The sequence below is a fragment of the Dipodomys ordii genome, unplaced genomic scaffold, assembly GCF_000151885.1.
Source record: "Dipodomys ordii isolate 6190 unplaced genomic scaffold, Dord_2.0 Scaffold98, whole genome shotgun sequence".
Taxonomy (NCBI): domain Eukaryota; kingdom Metazoa; phylum Chordata; class Mammalia; order Rodentia; family Heteromyidae; genus Dipodomys; species Dipodomys ordii.
In genome coordinates, this window is record NW_012267314.1 from 8,364,942 (window position 1) to 8,384,778 (window position 19,837).

At 37.8% G+C, this 19,837-nt stretch overlaps 1 protein-coding gene across 1 annotated transcript in view; it reads right to left on the bottom strand.

Moving 5' to 3' along the window:
• The window catches only part of Utrn (utrophin), a 425,608-nt gene that overhangs the window by 51,766 nt on the left and 354,005 nt on the right, over positions 1-19,837 (bottom strand). The window contains exons 57-60 of the mRNA XM_013026944.1: positions 19,098-19,159; positions 17,004-17,078; positions 10,828-11,029; positions 3,404-3,489 (exon numbers count right to left, since the gene is read on the bottom strand). Of these exons, the coding sequence (XP_012882398.1) occupies positions 3,404-3,489; positions 10,828-11,029; positions 17,004-17,078; positions 19,098-19,159 (425 nt within the window). The remainder of the gene's footprint in view (positions 1-3,403; positions 3,490-10,827; positions 11,030-17,003; positions 17,079-19,097; positions 19,160-19,837) is intronic.

Here is a 19,837-nt window from a genome sequence, read left to right on the forward strand (position 1 = left end):
GTTTCATAAATCATTGAAATTAAACCTCTCCTTCCAGCACTGATTTATTTTTTATTCACTTACATACTGTGCTGTCAAAAGATTAAATTTGTTATAATGTTTCCAACAATAAAGTTAATGCAGTAGGATAAGTTACTTTTGGAACAGGGAGAAACTTCAAATACAAATAATCCATTGCATTAGAGAAATTAATAATCTTTTAAAAAGAGTGTTCAAGGTTTAATCATTTAAAAGCACATGCAATCTCAATGCTCTTCATGTGATTTAAAAAAAAATCTATTTGAAAATAATGCCTGATAAGTGACTAACAGACAAACATGTATTAATGATGCGAGATCTAACGCTGACGACAGTGACATTTCCAACAACTGAACCAAGCTCAGTGATAGACGGTCATTATAATGAAATATATTTTTAATCATAAGCATACATGGGAAGAACAAACTCAATCAAGATTAATTTAATTTTTATTTCCATTCATTCACTTAGATATGCTCAGTGTTCCACTTGTTTCTTTTCATTATTTAAGAATAAGTCTATGATCAGTCAAAACGTATCTATCCATGCATCTTAACATGGTGCTCATTGTCAGTGCATTCCTGGGATGTGGTTTGCTCAATAAATCCAGAGTTGATGCACAAGCGCAATAATCAGTACAGAGCAACTGTTCACACTTTCAGATTAACCATGCTCAACTTCTTCTCTACACTGAGGGATATAGTTATGTGGTCAGGCCACACAGAAGGTAAGACTACTCACACCATGTAAAAACAGAAGGGTTTCCTTGCACATTGAGATATACAGTTCCGCTAAATTCTTATCGAAGTTACAATTTTAAAACATTATAGTCAGGTTGAAAAAGGCAGACAGATCAAAAGAATGGGTTATCGAGAGAAATCATATCTCAAACCCAAATTCCAAGAAATTAGCACAAAAGAGGTCCAAAGTGGCCTCTTGAAAGAATGTTCTGCTAATCTGCTTTTGGCAAGGCCAAAAGGCCACTCAGTGGTAAGCACAAGGAGCAGGGAAGATCAGAGCAGACTTCAGGCTGTCCTCACGAAGTCACTGAGAGAGAGTAAGCTGTCACTGGCCAGAAGATATTGACTTTGGAAACTGCAAAATCAATGTTCACACACATTCCAATTGACCCCCAAATGGCACCTCTGCCATTGAGTTTGAAGAGCAAATTGCCTTGAATATTAATCCTAACGAAGGAAATCATGAGGTGATCTGTTATCACTGGGGAAATCAAAAAGTGGAATCTGAGTTGCTCAGGGCCTGCATGCAAAAGTAAAAGCAAAACGTGGAGCATTTCACCTCTCAGTATCCAAGTAAAGATTTAGATTAAAGATGGCAACCTAGGAGAGTTCTTATTTAATTAAGTTCTTAAAATAGCACATGTTGTGGGTTAAACTATATAGCAGGAAATTTCATTGTAAGGAGCCTCTGCTTCCCCTGATCATTGAATGCTGTATTATGGACAGAGCAGGCTTTGTGCCTGAATTTGCATTTCTTTCCAAGTAAGTTCAGAGCCATGACTGTTACCTTCAGAGAATCCCAATTCTTTCGGGACCACGTGAAAACCTCAAAGCATAGATGATGAAAAATGCCTTTTCTAATTTTGGAACGCTGATGCTCTCATTAACACTTTTCTCTCCCAATCATGGTAGAAATGGTAACTTTTCAGCTTTGGAAAGTTTGAAATTTCTTGGCTGTGGTACAGAAGACTATCTGATTTCTGGATAAGGTACCACAAAACAAAAGCCTTTATGCAATTTATTTTTATTTTTCCAATTGGCTTCCTAGGTTCTTACTCTATCAAAGCTCCCCACCTCTTAATCTTATGATCAGCTTTTCCTTTTCACACACAAATCTATATCCTCTTTTTCACTGACATTCTTGTCAACCTAGGCAAAGAAAATCAAGTCATGGTGTTCTTGACTTGAAACTCAAAATTAAGTGATCTCACAGACATCCTAATTCCTTAGCACTGGCCCAGTTGGGAGAAGGAAGGATTTGTTTTCTGGGTTCTGGGAATAGAACCCAGGCCTTGTGCCTACTGGGCATGTGATGTATCACTGAGCTGCAACCACAGTCCCTCCTTTTGTTTTATGACACCCTATCATGTATGAGATGCACCTCTCCTCTAATGCACAGATTTAATCAACTGGGTTTAAACATGGTGGCACCAGATAGGTCACATTTTACCAACAAAATTTTATCCAAAGACAAATGTTGACAGTTAAGAGTATGGAGACTGCAGTAATTATTAACGGGGATGGCACTTTGAAAAATAGGAACTTTAACTCTTTTCTAAGGAGACATTATTACCTTCATTTTTCAGTGGAAGAAAATGCTCTAAATTTCAGCTTCCTACAGGATAAAAGGGGAGTAAGTCACTCCTTGGCTAGCCAGGGGTTAACTCCTTGCTAAAGGATTGAGAAACCTGCTCAACACCCCAAGCCACGATGCAGTGGACATTTAAAGGGGACCCTCTTCACTCTTATGCACATGACCTTTCCAATATCAGCTTAGCTTCCATCAACTCACAGCCGAAGGGGGCATAATTAGTTTATTTGAATGATAATGAATGAACAAAGAAAATTAAAAGCATTCATCATCTTATTTTGCTGCAACTATAAAATGTAACTATTTAGAAAGAGCACATCTGTGAATCACATTTGCAATCCTGGAGACTGAGACCCAGAGGATCTCTGTTTAAAGCCAGCCCAGGCAGAAAACTCAGTGAGACTCTGTCTCAACAGTAACCAGCAAAAAGAAGAGCTGAGGGTGTGGCTCATGTGGTACAGCACCAGGAGCATGCAAGCTGCGTGAGTTCTAGGCAGGTCCTGAGTTCAAACCCTAGTGTCACCAAAAAAGCAAAAATAAGGATATAAATAAGAAGGAAAAAAGAAAGAATCAGCATTTGCCTATATCCATAAAAGCTGTCATCCACTTTTAAGGCTAAACAACGCACATGTGCAGAAGCAGGGAACATAGCCTAGTTATAATCACCAAGGATCCCGCTCTAGCCCCATGAGTTTGTGGACCCTCAGCCTTTGACTGGACTTTCAATCTAGTTCAGCATCAATGTTTCCAGCTAGATGACGGGAATCATAATACCTACGTTGTGGGGAAATTATTCTAAAAATCAAATGAGATAAAAATTTGTCATTAGTTCCCACTCCATCAAAGCACCTGGTGCTTGGGGTCCTGGAATCCACTTTTCATTCACACACATCTGTCAAAAAATACCATCATCTGTGCAACTTAATACATACATAGCAGGCATTTAAAAAGTGTGATGTGTTATTGGCAAATCAAATAAACTAAATTCCCAGTGAATTGCTATGATCGTTACAACTACTAAAAAATACTGTTAGTTACCAAAGGTCATACATACATCTGTATTTTTCTTCTAAGAGACCTTTGGAGAGAGACATCAATCCAATCTTCAAACTCTGCACTCTAATTTTTCCAGTCCGGCCCCTGAAATTATAAGAATCTCAGTCTGTTAGATGCATTTAAAAGGGAATAAAGTATACTAAATACTTATTTTCTTGAAAGCAAATCATTGAAAAATAACCACATCTTCATGGGAAAACCTTTCTATTCACTTTTAACAATTCATATGAAATCTACAGCTTAGCATTGTTACATAGTTAACAGTACATCTGGCCAAATCGGGAGAAAGACTTAGTTTGAAATCATTTCACACATAACATATAACCCAAGAAGAACAAATTAAGACAAAATGAGGGAAATAACTATATAGCTGAAAAGATTTTACTTTAAAAAACCCTATGACAATCTGCAAATAATTACAAATACAATAATTTAAATAAACTGCTAAAGTTATACTTAATATGCATGCAACTTAACACACCAAGAAAAAGCTACTGACAAAGCTAGAATCAAATGTAAGAAAAATGAAAATTTTATTATCTTCATTTCCTTTAATATCTATTGATGCAGTCTATAAATTACTACTTCAATTTTAATCATTGATGATCATAAGCAACCAGGTGTGGAAGCTGTATTTGGAGCAGTATCAAAGTATAATTAAAAAGGGAATGTATTAATTAATCAACATTAGGAAATATTTTTTCATTATGTCAATGAGACATCATTTCAATTTCTTTCTTTCTTCCTTTTCTTTTCTTTTTATTGCTAGTCCTGGGGCTTGAATTCAGAGGCTGGGCTCTGTCCCTGAGCCTTTTGTGCTCAAGGCTAGCACTCTACCACTGAGGCACAGCACCACTTGTGGCTTTTTCTGTCTATGTGGTATTGAGGAATTGAACCTAGGCTTCATGCCTGCTAGGCAAGCACTCTACCACTAAGCCACATTCCCAGCCCCACAATTTCATTTTAAAAAGTTGATCAGAAGAAACATTTGATCTTTAAAAGTAGAGAGTTAGACTTGCAGTATTTCTCAGAGAATTACTAACTTGTTGAACAAATGTTGGCCGTGGGACCAGGTCCTGGGGATGGGAAAAATTAGTAGTCATTGGTATTTCCAATAGAATAACACACTGTTTGAAAAAATGCTTATTATGCCTCATTATATCAGATTCAGGCTCTGTTTTCAGTTTAGGGTATTATTGTTAATTTTCTCAGGCTGTATTTTCTATCCACAAGTACAGTAGACCTAAAATCTATGACCAAATGTTTATTATATAGGACGCAGTAACTGATGCTATTTTAAAACTAGATAAACAGACACATATGTAACTAATTTTATTTAATTTTTATAACTAATTTAAAATAGTTTATTGCAAAATTATACTTAGGTCTTGATTTTATTGGCATTTTACTCATGTACTAATTAATATACATGTTCAAGCTAGTTTCTGCCTACTTAACATGATACGTAAAATTAAAATTATTTAAAAATGAAAGCATGCTGATGGATTGGCAGGATGTATTTCCAAAGTAGTTTCTCAGTAGTTTAGAGTTTGTAATTATACTAAATGATATTGAGGGCTGGGCATGGTAGTATACACCTCTAACCACCAGGTACTCATTGGGCAGACACTAGAGGTTCATGGGTCAAGTAAGTGAGATCCTATTTCAAAAGCAAGCCAGGCATGGTGGCACATGCCTATAATTCTAGCTCCTTGGGAGGTGTGAAACAAGTCTGCGGAGATATACTAGCCTGAAAGATGAGTTTGAGGCAGACAGTACAAGGTCCCTGGGTATCAGGGCAACAAGTGATGTACTTCTTTATGATTACTACGGCAACTCACTGGTAAGCCTAGATCCTGAGATCTCCTGGCTTTCAAATGCCTGAGACCTCTAAACAGTGCTGAAGGATTACCAGAGCTTACTGTAAAATTCCTGGGGCCAGAAGCCCTGATAACGAGGAGTTTGCTTGACTGAGCAGAGCCTTACTCAGTATGTACTGTCCCCATCAGGAGATGGAGACAATGACCCTACAATGACCTTTTTGTCCCAGGATGCACAGGACCTCACGGGAGGACTATCCAATCTCTATAAAGAGCATGCACCTCATCACTCCAAGTTCATAGGATGCACAGATGCACAACTGTGACATCAGCACCACTTGTCCATCAGCCTGGCTATCAGAGTTTGCACCAAATGAAGGATGACTCACACTCCACCCAATGACCCATCTGCCCAACAAAGGAAGATAGGAATGCTGCCTTGGGCAGCGGATGGCTGCTGCATTTCAGCTCAGCTCTCCTATGCACCTCCTGGGTGTATTTCACTGCTACCAGTCTGTGTTCAGCTCTCTTCTTTGTTGGGGATAAAGAGCCCCATGAGAGACCCCATTCCTGGCACCCTCACCCAGTAATATGCATAGTCCTTCCTGCTTTCCTGTACCCTAAAGAGGTGCCATGTAATCTCCTTTCTGTCATATTCTTTCCTAATAAGTATTCTTGTTACTTTTACTATACCCCTCATCTTGCCTGAGTTCTTCTCTTGCAGCATGAGAAGGACTGAGATTGACGGCTGCACTGACATTCCATGAAAAGCTCAGTCTTCATTTCTGGGCCCAGAATCATATCCAAAAATTTATTGAACCCTGACATGAATATGTATAACACTCAGAATTAATTTATGAACTAGCTAACACTTATATGCTGAAATGAATATGGCTGTTGTAAACACATTTTCCATTACAATACTCAGTCCTAGGTTCTTCCAATGGAAGAAATATGCTCCAAACTAACCCAAAGCTGAACAGCTTATAAATTGTGATTCAATATTTTTCATGAGTTTCCTAATTCACATGACAATGCTAGTTTTCTTCCTTTCCAAAATCAGAAAGTTTTGAATCCTCTGAAAAGAAACCACAGATGAGAAAATAACAAAAGGCCATTAAGTGCACAGAGAGACCAGAACAGGAATATGGCCACAGGCAAGGCAATCTCTTAGGGGAAAAATGATCTCAATGATTGCATGCCTTAAAGTATGATGCTAGTCTATCCAGACAGTACAAGAAAGAAACATCATCAGGAACACAATAAAAAATTTCACCTGTCCATGCACACACTACCAGCAGGAACAAAAGCTTATTGTAATCCCAGCGTTGTTTTATGCACTGATGACACACAAAAAAAGCAGAAGACATGATTCCTACCCACAACAAACTCACAAACAAGCAAGGTAAAGTAAGATAAGAAAACAACGTAAGAGAAAACACAAGATCAAATTTCATGTATGGAAATGAAGAGCCAGGATGGGATCCTCCTGGCTTAAGAGATTAGTGCGTAATCGAAGGTAAGTGGAAAATCAGTTATCCACGGCAAGGCTGGAATGCCTCAAACAGAAGGGAGACAAAGGCCAAGTGTGAGCAAGAGACCCAGGATGACTAAGGTGGGGGAGGATGAGTATACCAGGCAGCGGAAGGATGGCATTTATCATACGAGGGCTGCAAAATGCCTTGAAACACCAGAGGACAGACATGTGTATTTCTTGTCAGCTGTTCACGATATTGATCATTTTGTATGACTCGTAATGATGTTATAAATATCCAATAGTCCTTGGCCAAAAACAAAATACAAACAAAATAAATCAGAAAAACATCCCCCACTTCTGCCAGGTTCTGTTGGGCCATGAGATTGAGAGTTCTGGTGTCAAGAATGACGCTTAAATGTGATGGATGACAGCGAGCTGATAAAAATGACCAGTCAGTAATACAGTGCACTGTCCAAGCATTTGCTTTCCCTGATAGTTTTGTAACTATTGTAATAATTTTAGCCAGAAGAATAAAAATCTTTCGAATCATACGCGTTTTAGAGTAGAAAGGAAAATGACCTACTGCAACATAGTCATTATAGAGGAAAGAAATGTAAATGAATACTCTAGATGACTGCTTTAAATGATGATTTAAATGCTTCTAATTTCCATTATTTCTAGAAGGACGATTGGAAAATTAATGCTTTTTAACCTGAGAAGATGAAGACTGAGAGAGGCTGTGGATTTATAAATGAAATCAATTTTATCTTTCTATCTTATAAAGGTTTTTTGCATATATCAGTTCATTTGCCCTTCATCATCACCTTTTGTGGGGTAGGATGGCCAGATATTTTTATTTCGGTTTTAAGATGTGAAATTGAGTTACCAAAGTTAAATGGCTGCCAAGTCTCCAAGCAAACAGACACAAATATTTGGGGGCAACTAATTGAGGATTTTTTTTAATTTCAGAGCATAGTTCAATTCTATCTGACCAAAAAATTTAAAAAATATTAAGAAATCCATGAGCAATCTGCCAGCAAAGTAGGCAGAACAAAAAAATTTGAATTCTTATTCATGATAGATAATGGTTTTCTCACAAAATTGAGACTATGAAGAAGAGTTAGGTAAATGTTAAAGGTTGAAAGATTTTCTTTGTCCTAGATATGGCCATAACTAGAAATAATGAAGTGATTAGAAAAAAAATCTCAAAATCAATTCCATAACTATCATTAATATGTACTATGTGGTTGTGGCTAAATCAGTTTATCTCATTCTGACAGTTCTTCAATCAGTAAAAATAAGGACGGCAAAAAAATAGAAGATGCCCAGAGTCTTTCCACTTAGACAATTCTACAATCTACTGTATTTGCACCACCAAGTATTTCAAAAGCAAAGCTGAAGCCAGAAATGAATGCCTGCCCTAGTCGTATTATACTACATACAATAATGTCATGTCAAAAATACATGCTAATGATATAGTTTGGCTCTAAAACCTCCTTTGTGGCCTGTGTCTTCAAAGATTTGCTCCCTAGTTGGCACTTCTTAATGAGAGCTTGGGCTACTCAGAGGTCTCTGGATCATTGAAGGCAGGTTCCACGGGATGGAGGGACCTGTTGGTCTCTTCCTCTTTCTTTCACTTCCTGGCCATGAGATGAGCAGTTTTGCCTCATCCTGTGCTCTTGCCATGACACGCAGGCTCATCCAAAGCCATGAGCTCACGGATCATAAAGGAAAATCTCCCAAACTGTCATCAAAATAAACATTATCTCTATATAAGTGAATAATCTCAAGTATTTCTTACGAAACAATTCATGAAGGTCAAGCTCCCTGAGTGAAAAGGTACATTTCTAAGGTCCACAGACTTTGTAAGGGTATACAGTGAACTCATACACTAGAAGCAGTAGATCATAGATTCTATTAGGACCATGGCTTGAATAAAGTTAATAGCTGTTGTTTGATAAATGAGTGAGTGATAGCTAAAAAAGAAGCCTAGGCAATCAACCACAGACATCTGAGATTACTATTAAAAAATGAACTGTTTTTCCTTATTTTAATCCATGAATCTGTTCTCCGGGATTGAATGCCAGGCTGAAAAGTCACCGTTGAGATACTGAAGGATCTCTACAATTTTTTTTCTTTGGTATGGAGAAAAGATGAGTCCTGAGAATATTTTTTCCTCTTTAAAATGAAAAAAGAAAAACGCCAAGATACTCTTATAACTAAATAGGAAATTGTACTTCTGTGTAAGATTTCCATGTGTCCACATCTGATGGTGAAAGGACATCTATACTGACAAGAGCTCCCTAGAACAGAAATTCGATTTCACACACTGGTTACTACCCCAAAAACTGCACACCTCCCTGAGGCTGCCCATGAAAACAGCCTGTGTGGGGGTTGTAAGCTCCCACGCCCTCCAAAAGTACCTTGACTCCATGATGGGGGTGGAAGGGGTCTTTACAAATGTAATTAAAAGTTAAAATGAGGACTTTAGGGTAGGCCATAATCCAGTATGCCTGGTGTCCTTGTAGGAAGAATAGAGGAGTACACCGTCAGTACAAAAGGTGATAACCATTTCTAAGCCAAGAAAGAGATGCTTCAAGGGATGGGGGGAAAGCAAAATCCACTGACACTTGGACTCAGACTGAGAGCCCTAGATATGTGCAGAAATGATCTGTTATTCAAGCCACACAGTCAGCTGTGCACTGTTTCAGCAACCCTGATAAAACCACTATGGTGTGTCTCTACCAACCCAGAGGGTGGTGGATGATTCCTTTAACATCTCCAAATTGTCCTTTAAGAGTGACTCAAATCTCCACTTCTACCATACTTTGTAAGGACCAATGGAACTCCCAAACATGTAGTCTATGAATGTAGCATTCTTCTTGGGTTATGAACCTAAGTTATGGGCTTCTAGAGTTAAAATATTTAATTGACAACTATTTTGGTGAGTTTACTATAGAAAAAAAATGTCTCATGAAGATTTAAAAAGTTGAAGAACAAAATGAATGTTGGATTAATGCTAATGGTATTATTTTACCCTAGGAGAATCAGAAGTGAATATTAAGATGCAATGCATTCAAAGATATCAGACAGGCATGTAATAAATTCCATAATCACTATGGCAATTGACATTCATGCTTCTGTGAGTTACTTGGGATCCCTCAGGCACACAAGGGCTATTTTATTATTTAAAAAGAAGACTTTATAATATTAGGGAACATCAAGAGATGAAAATTTTTTTCTCTAATGAAAAATATAAACATACTTTTAGATAAATCATCTCTAAAGCTATCATCATCATTTATTTCTTATACAGAATCAATCAGCTGCTAAACATGTTTGCATTTATGAATAATCATCTATCTTCTTTCTCCCTAAATCAAATAAAAGGCTGCAAAAGGATGCAAATTTTCCTATCGTTAGTTAATGGAAAATGCTTTTAGATTCAGCTCTAATTTTCTTATTTCAATTTTGCATACTTCAGCCCCCTACTAGAAGAATGAATAATTCCCTGAGTTTCAGGAATGCCAGCCCATAGCAAGTCTTTCTAAAACTGATTACTTCAGAAACACATTGTCATAATCATAAGGGCGAAATTAATGGCAGATGAGTTATACTGGAAATTGAGGGCGCTCTTTATGTAACAGTGAACAACTAATTAAATTACAGATGTTAGAGTGTCCTGTGGTATCAATTATGCATAAGTACCATATATACATACAACCACCAAGGTAATAAGTAAAGCTAATTCCAAAAGACAAATTAGATTTCATTCACTGCCTTTCAAATCACCCCTAATTGTCATACAAAACTGTAGAGAAGACTAGAACTAATAAATTATTTCAATTCACAACAACAAATTCACATCTTCTTTTAAAAAAACAATAGTATAAGATATTAAAGGAAAAGGAGAAGAAAATCAGATGTGGCCATCACGTATCTGATCTAGTATTTTAAAATAATGGGTGCATTTTCTTTTTTGTTCTGTTATCCAGTTGTGAGTTTGGTATTTGGAAAGCTACCTATTTTCAAATTTCCACTGGAAAAAGTGCTATGAGATTTTCTATTAAAAATATTATTTCACTTAATGATTGCAATTTAATAGGGAAAAAAACACAGACTTACGTGTCGTATACATTGAGCAACCAGTTGAGACACATGTCCACACAGAGTGGAACGTTGACCAGGTCCTTATGCAATTGTTCAAGTCCATCATAAGTTGTGGTCAGACAGTTGATGACATCTGGGACACTAAGCAGCTGGTCATTTTGATTCAGCTTGTGCTGTTTGAAAACTTCATTTGTTGTATTCAGCTCTAGGAGATCCACTAATCAGGTGAGAAAAAGGATTATGTACAGTCATTGAATTGTATAACAACACTAAGAAGAAAGCATTTTCTAGTCTCCAGTACTTATCTTCAGTCTTCAATGTTTGAATGTACTCTTTTCATTTTTTAGTTGGTAAAGAAACAACAACCTTGGGCTGGGAAGGTGGCTCAGTGGTAGAGCGCTTGCCTTGCATGCAAGAGGCCCTAGGTTCGATTTCTCAGCAGCACATAAGCAGAAAAAAAAAGCTGGAAGTGGCGCTGTGACTCAAGTGGTAGAGCACTAGCCTTGAGCTGAAGAGCTGAGGGACAGCACCCAGGCCCAGAGTTCAAGCCCACGACCGGACCCCCCCCCAAAAAAAGAAACCTTTCCAACTTTCCCTCTTATCAACATTTTCATGCTTTTTTAAAACCCTCTTTTCCCATTTTCTGATCATTAGTATTTGCTCATTAATGAACATTAATGTTCCTCTTTTTTTCTTTTCTGGCTTCCTCCTTTCTAGGATCTTATAAAAAATAATATAGAAAGGCATAAGTCTTTGAATCCATTCCAAATGATGGAAGATCTCAAGAACTCCATCGCTCTCCTTGTCCTAACTCCTAGCAGACTACATGTTTATTGCTTCTTAATTGTCTTTTATGCCCCAGTAATTTTATTTTACATTTTCTAAATTCATTTTAACTGATACATAAAATATAAATTTTGTACATATTAATGGAGTACTAAGTGTTGTACAATGTTTTAGTTAGGTTAAATACATTTATCTCCACAAATATTTTTTTTCAAATAGGGAAAACATTCAAAGTGGTTTTTCTAGTTGTTTAAGATTCAAAGTCCATATTGTTCTCTTTCGTTACTCTCTGGTGTACTAGCATACTGGAACTTTTTTTTTTAATTTTATTTTATTTTATTTGTGAACATACTGTACAGAGGGGTTACAATTGCATGGGCAGGATAATGCGTACATTTCTTACCAAGCATTGCAGCCTCCTCCTTTGTTTACCCTTCCCATCCCTTCTCAGCCTCCCCCCTCCCCCCATCCCAATTCTTCTCCTTCCCCCCTCCCCCCCATACTGGAACTTTTTAACTCTTACTCAACTATAACTTATACAAAGACTACCAACCATCCTTAATACCACAAGCAAACTAATGATTCTTCAGGTGCTTCTAACATGTATAACATGATGCTCAGTTTAAAAAAGACAAAAAGATAGGTTTTCCAGAAATGTAATAGATCTTCACCACTTGACGAAAGTCAAGTTGGAATCCAGCCCGATCAAACACAAATCTGTGCTCAGTCTGGTTTACGTATCATGTGTCCTATGATGGTTGGTTACGGGCTCAGAGAACATGGTCTCCACATATTTATTTGCTTCCATGCGCAAAACATCTCTAGTGTGCCAAGGCAGTGCTATGTGTACAGTGTGCAGAGTGGTCCCAAAGACATCTGGATAACTAAAAGGGGAATAAAAGTGCCCAGAGAAGAATGTATAAATGTCTATGGGAGCTAATATAGGATAACAATCCGTCAATGAAAATGCTTTGGACCAGATATCCTACTGATATGGACGTTTCTGGAGTTAAGGATCTTACGGGGATGAGACCTAAGTCCAAATGCAGAACTTACTTAGGCTTCATATGTACTTTATATACCTAACTCATGGTAATAAAAAAATAAAACCGCAACAACAATAATAAAGACAAATACTCAAATACAAAACATAAAAGTCTAGTCAACAGGTTAACCTATTTCCTTCAGATATTGAAGATACAACAGAACCACCTGCAATTTCCATTGTGATTTTTCTACTATTTTGGTATTCTACATTGTTTCCGAATATGAACCTCTGGAGAGCAGTAGCAATATTCATTCTCTCCAGGGCAGGCTAATGGGCAGTGTTTAGTAACGAAAGCAGCCACAGAATTAGGATTCCCCATGGACTTCAAGAAATGTATTCAAATGTTGCTAAAATGTTCTAAACTCTAAGAATATCAGCACTCATGAGGCCAGAAACACAGCACTGCTATTGGACCCCACAGGCCATCAAGTGACAACAGACCATATCCTAGCTCAAGCTGTCCTTCGTTTCCTTCCGAGATGTCTCTGTTGTTATACTCTGCGGCACTGACAGTAATTTGCCACAACCCACAGCCTATTGTGTCTTCAATTTTCAGTGATTTACTCTGACACGCTGCCTAAGCCAGGCATACATCTTCCTGAAGAGTGTCACATTTAGGTATCTTTAAAGAACTGACTACATTTAAATCACAGAAAATTATGATTTTTTTTGTCTTCTCAAAGAAAGAGATAAATGACAGCTCAGCCATGCGGTAAATGAAACAAACAACAGAGTCATTTCCTAAGCAACTTTCAGACCTTTTCTTTTCTCCCACACAGGAGGCATGGGGAGCAAATGGAAATACATCATCATTCTCTGTTCTGCACAAAGACACTGAACATTACGCTGCACTTGACCTTTGGATTCTTTGCCTTCTCAGGGTTTGCACAGTTGACTTGTTCTTTCTCAGCATCCTCTTCCAGAGCTTCAGAACCACAGCTGGTGCTCGAGGTTTCAGGCTTGGCACTTTAACTCTGTAGGCCTGATGGACTCATTTACTTCATCATTTCCATGATGCCTTCTCTCTCCACAACTCCCAAATCCCTTTCTTCCCACATAGCTCTTGGTTGAATAGGAGATCCCCATTCCTGTGCTACAGTCCCCTACCAGATCTCTACCAATCTCCCTCAGAAACCTCTACCTTACTGGGGTCCAAATAAAGGTCTTACCTTCTTCTTGAACTGAAATCCAACCTGCATGTCTTGGCATTTCATAAGACCCTCTTTCCTTCACCATCCACAACTTATCAACAGCTACCCTCACTACTTCCTTCTCAGACACTCATAAATGGAGCTCTGTTCTTCCTACTGCTACCAGCTACCAGATCAGCTTTAGTCTTCTTACCTTGGAACTGTCCACTCATCCCATTCCCCCCATTCTTGGAACCTTGGGTATTATTTCACATACATTCACCTCTTGGCCCTGTCCCCAAACTTGCACCGAAAAGAATTGTACAGCCATGAAGCAAACTTTACAAGCATTCAAAACAACATGGAGAGCTCAAGGATCAAAATGCAATCAGAAATCATTTCTGCATTGATCCAAACTGAATGCAGGGCAATTTCTGGACATGGGATAAATAGCTATGTTATTTCGAATGGATCCCATGTATAATCCTCTATTCTCATCTCTGATTATGAGTCACACGCATTGATCTCATGTGGCTTTTACAGCCTGGTTTATATGCATGTTACCTGAGGACATTAACCTGGTGGTTATCAGAAGAACATTTCTCTGCTGTTACTTGTTACAGAAGTTTAAAATATACACAAAAAAGAATATGTACATGTGTATAAATGATACATAGGTGTGGTTTGAAAAAAGAAAGTAATAGAAAATGCCCCATTCATCAACCATGCAGCTAAAGAATCAGAAAGTTACCAACGTTATGGAAACCCCTTAGAAATCCTCATAACCTCAGAGGTAATAACTAATCCTTGCCTTCTACTTTTGGTTCTTAAAAGTTATTTGTGTCCCTAAGTAGCTTGGCTTTTAACTATATAGAAATAGTATTAAACTGTAAAAATTTCTTCTGACATTTGATTTTTGTTTCCATTCGGTTTTACAGTTCTAACATTCACCCTGCTGATGCTTTTTTCTAGGTTACTTGTTTTATTTTTATTTTTTTGCTGAAGTAGAACATTTATTAATATGCCAACATTAAATAAACTTTGCTACTAACCAGCACCAGTACTGATCTTGCATGTATCTTCTGGTATATATACTCCTACACAAACTCTACAGCATATCATTTACTTGCTCTGCACCAAAGATGGTATGAGACCCTAAGAGAGCATGCCGAGCAACGAGCTCTCTCCTTAGAACATTCCACTGAGGAGGATCCACACTCAATGAGAGCTGACCGCACCCTTCTCCCCAGAGCCAGGACACCCCCCCACACAAGACACTATCACCCACAGCAAACATATGTTGCTCGGGTGACAGATTGTCATTATAAGCTGCTGACAAGTACTGGAAAAATCGAAGGCAGGAGGGATGAGCTGGAAAATATTTCCAAGAGGTCAGATTTTAACAGAATCTGGAGGAATAAAGGCTTACGGACCCGTGCAAAGGGAGGGACATTTCAAGTAAACAGAAAGGACAAGAGAAGAAGGAGCTGATAAACCATCAGTAGATGGCTAGAAAAGTGGCAAGCAGGCCCCAGGCTAGACAGCTGGTGGGGTGGGAACCAGAAGTGAGGAGATAATAAAGCCAGTGGTTACAAGGATGTGCCTGGCCTTGGGGGTTTGAGATCCTATGCAAACCAATGGCCAGGTGCTCTGTACTGTAGACGTTGAAGTCTTCTCTTCCTTTCTGGTTTGAGAGTGAGGTGAAGGAGGGAGCTTTTTTTCTTTAGGGATCAGAAGAACCAATGGAAGAGAATAGCAAATCGCATGTATTTGCTTCTCTACCAAAAGTATCACTGAAAACTGGGACCACATTTACAACAGTCTTCAGTGGAGATTTTGTGGCTGAGTCATTTGTCCTCATTTTATAGCCCACTGGGTTTGGAAAGACCTTCCAGACTTGTCAGCTGGGATACTGGACACACATTTGAGCCTCTTCCAAAAGTGCTGTCACCACAGACTTGCTGAGCAGACCCAACAGCCTCTCAGTGGCTGTAACTTACTTCCTATTCTCCTCTTGTTCAACATAGCAATGGCTAGCCAGAGCAAGCTGGCTCCCAGGTTTTTGAACAGGCCATTCTATAATACTTTCTATTAACCACTATAACCTGCCAATTGCCTTTGGGACTCTGCGGATTACAAGACCCAAATTTAGCTCATTCTTCTTTTCTTAGGCCTATCTACGGGTATTTTCCCAGCCATTTCTAGTTTCCCTTCCAGAAGAACTTAGCTGAACACTTGGCTATATTTTCTGAATGATTTTAAATCTCTACTCAATACTCCCCATGTAGCCAATTTCACATTTATTGCTAATTTCTATCGAATACCAAAAGCAAAAATTTTAACCTTAAGGTAATATTTTTCTGAGGGTAATTTTGTAAGCTTCACTGAGCTGTCTAGGCATATAATGAAAGACATGTCTAGACATTTTAATGAAAGGTAATAAGCAATAATATATGGAAAATTTCAAATTATCCTAGTTTAAAAGTATAAGCAAACACCATTTTCCATGTTAACACTATGACAAAGCCTAAGTGTTCTTTGGAAACACTCAATCATTAAAACTATATGCAGAAATAGAATCAAATTGCTTAACTCTATACTATTAGCATGCATATTTCTGCTTAGTTTTATGAAATTTTGGGATTGAAAATAAACTTCTTGTGAAAATATTTTCAAAGAATACCACTGTGAGCATAACCTCCACAGGGGAAAATTTCACTGATAATATGAAGCACCTTAAGACATATTTTAAATGAAATGGAGATTTTTCTCTAATCTTCTAAGGTGCCTGTTCACACAGGAATCAAAAATGTGACTGTTGACTGTTATTTTATGATTGTATCCAATCAAACTGTTTGGAACTCTACAACTTGTGAATGGATACAAAGTATTAAAAAGGCAATGGCCCACTGCTTTTAATCCTTTATTTAATCCCTATACAGTAGGTGGCGGCACAATTTCTGAAAAAGCTTTTTATGTCACTTCTGTGTTTTTGGTTTATTTTGTACTCCAACCTCAAATAGCATATGTTCGTTTGTTTTACTATTGCATACTGGTGGGCCAAATAACAAAGCATTTTTAGAAATACAGCCAACTTCCTCAGAAAGGTGCTCTGAAACTCAGATTAACTCTACAAATTTATTACTCTCTCCATTTGTCTTTGTCTTTAAAAAAATAAAAAAGACAATCCAAAGAAGAAGGTGATGAACTTTGGTAGAGTAACTCACAACACAGAGCTTTCTGCAGCCTTCGGATTTTGATTGCCGTGCGGTAAGCAGAGAAACGTACATTATTCAGGTCAGCTGAAATGGAAGGAGGAACCATTTAAATAAAGCATGCTTATTACTTAGCTTAGATTGAATGCCAATAATGCATTTGCTTACTTTGGATGATGGAAAAACATTATGCTTATCCACAATAAAAAAAAGTCCTCTAAATTTTCTATTTATGAAAATACATGTTCATAAACACCAAGTTTAGAAACATTTAAAAACAGGGCTAGAGCAGACCTCTCCAAGGAAGAATTTTCAAATATAGGGGTTCAAAATCCCAAACATACCAAGTTCACTGAATCAATGGAGATGGGAAGAGCCTGAGATGGCAGGACTTCCTGGACTCCTCTACTACTCCAGAATTCCTTTCCCCAAAGCAAGTCATAGAAACTGGGCTTCTATTTTCCAGAGCAAACCATCAAACCCAGCAAGGTCATTCTATGACCTCTGCTATGTTCCCTTGAGGATCCTCATAAGACAGGTGTGCTGACTCACCTGGTGGAAAAGAATGCCAAAGAGAGGCCAAGGAGAATCCGAACACACAGGTCTTGATAAACCTCCTTCTCAGTCTATTACTATTAGATTATACCCTCTTGCTTAATTATCGTTCTATGCAATCATCAAACTTGTAAAAAGAAAATGGAGTGTTGACCTGAAGTATTTGGGTGTTTATATCTCAAGGCTCTTGTGTGACATAAAAACTTGGTTAACTAAATTTACTATGCTGTTCTCTAATTAACTTGTCTTATGTGATAAGTGTCAGTCATGACCCTAAAAATAGATAAGCAAAACTATCACACCTATCTGTCCCTAGACAGGAAGAGCAGACAGACAAGGGACAGGAAACTCAACTACTATTTAGGCCTAATAAAGGGGATTCTTCTCTTCTAGAAGCAGCTCTCTCCTAGGACAATCTGTTTTATATTGACCAAATTATCTATCTCACTGCTCACAAAGGTGGTCTTAGTGCCTTGTTCCTTACAGTCTGATCTATTTGTGTCTGTCCTTTCAGAGCTCTCCTTCAAAGGACCCTGTCATAAACCCTCACATCTTTGGAAACAATGGCTGTTACAAATTCTTCTCAGTCCTCTAAAGACAGAATATCAAGAGACTGAGAGGAAAATTCAGAAATCATCAAACTTTACCATTTGACATAAAAAAAAATCTAAGCTTTTTTTTTCTTGCTTGTTCAACTCTGTCAGCCCCTCACCTACTCAAAATGAAAGAGCATGCAGAAGCCAAACATTTCAAGAGACAAAAAGGAGTGATGTGCTCTGGAGTGAAAAGGAACTGGGAGACACACCATGCCGTATTTCCTCTGGAAATCACCAGGCAGGCTAGGCCTCCAGTGGAAAGGCTTAGTCTACTAGAAATTAAAACGAGAGCAGAATGCTCATCAGATATATTAAAATACATTTAGTTTCTCATGATGCACACAAAAATAAATTAGGTAAGCTAATTTGATAAAATGTCTTAAGAAGAAAGCTAAAAGCAAATTGCAAGCAGTGTGTCAGAGGTTCCTGGATTGTCATTATTTAACATGAGTCATTATGAAGAACGGTAAAGCCTACACAACAATTTTCCTCCTGGTACATGGACTGTACATGGCCTAGGCTCTTCTAAACTATGCACTGTCTTCAAGGAAACACCTGTTTTCTTCTGTAAACAAGTAGTTAAAGTTCAACCATGTCCACTGCATAATTTTTTTTCAGTGTAATAAACCATATAACACAAGCTAGTGACTAACTGTATATACATTCCCCCTCCCCACACACACCCTCACACCAGGAAGAGAGGTACTGGAGTTTGAACTGAGTAGCTGACACTTGCTAGGCATGATCCACCTATTTACCATTCTCTACATAGCTGGGATAATAGGACCATTGCCATCATGCCCAATTATTGGTTGAGATAAGGTTTTATTGACATTTATTAACTCAAACTAATTTTTTTAAGTCTCAAATTTCCCAAATAGGATTATAGGTTTGAGCCTTCTTTAAGAGTAGGTTTCACTCATTTAGGTTAATTCATTAGTAAAACAACACTTACCAAGGGACTGAAAGAGTTCAGTCATTTTAGGATGATCCCAACAGGTTGTTTGGGTTTGATGGCTGGGGAAAAAACACAAAATATTAAATATAAGTGAAAGTCTATCAATATAGGACACAAACAATCTATTCTTATGGAGTTTGTTTTTTAAATTTTATTGTCAAGGTGATGGACAGAGGGATTAGTTACATAAATAAGCTAGTGATTACATTTCTTGTCTAACTTGTTACTCCTTCACGTTTTCCCCTCTATCTCTCCCTCCTTACAATCCCCCCTCCCAAGTTGTACAGATCATTTCCAAGATTTTGTCGTGTGAGTATGTCTGTTGCACAGATTCCCCCTTTGTCCTTTGTCTCGCCATTTTGTTGAAAATTTTTAAACATATGTGCAAAGTTTTACCATCATGAATCATTCAGACATCCCAAGTCCAGCTACGTTTTAATAGCATTAATTTTTATTATTGATTATTGAGCAACTTTATATTCTCCTCAGCTTTCCTCAGTAACAATGTTTCTGTATGCAGTAATGTCTCTCTATGCAGTATCTCAATGTTTCTGTATGCAGTAATGTCTCTCTATGCAGTATCTCAGTTTCTTTATGGTCCTTTCTCTCACTTCATAGGCAAGTTTTTTTTTTATTTTATCTTTTTCTGTAAATTCCAAAGCTGGTTTGTACATTAATGGAAAGTCTATAGGGAATAACCCTATAAAAGAGGTAAATGTAGTGCTTAAATGAGTTTC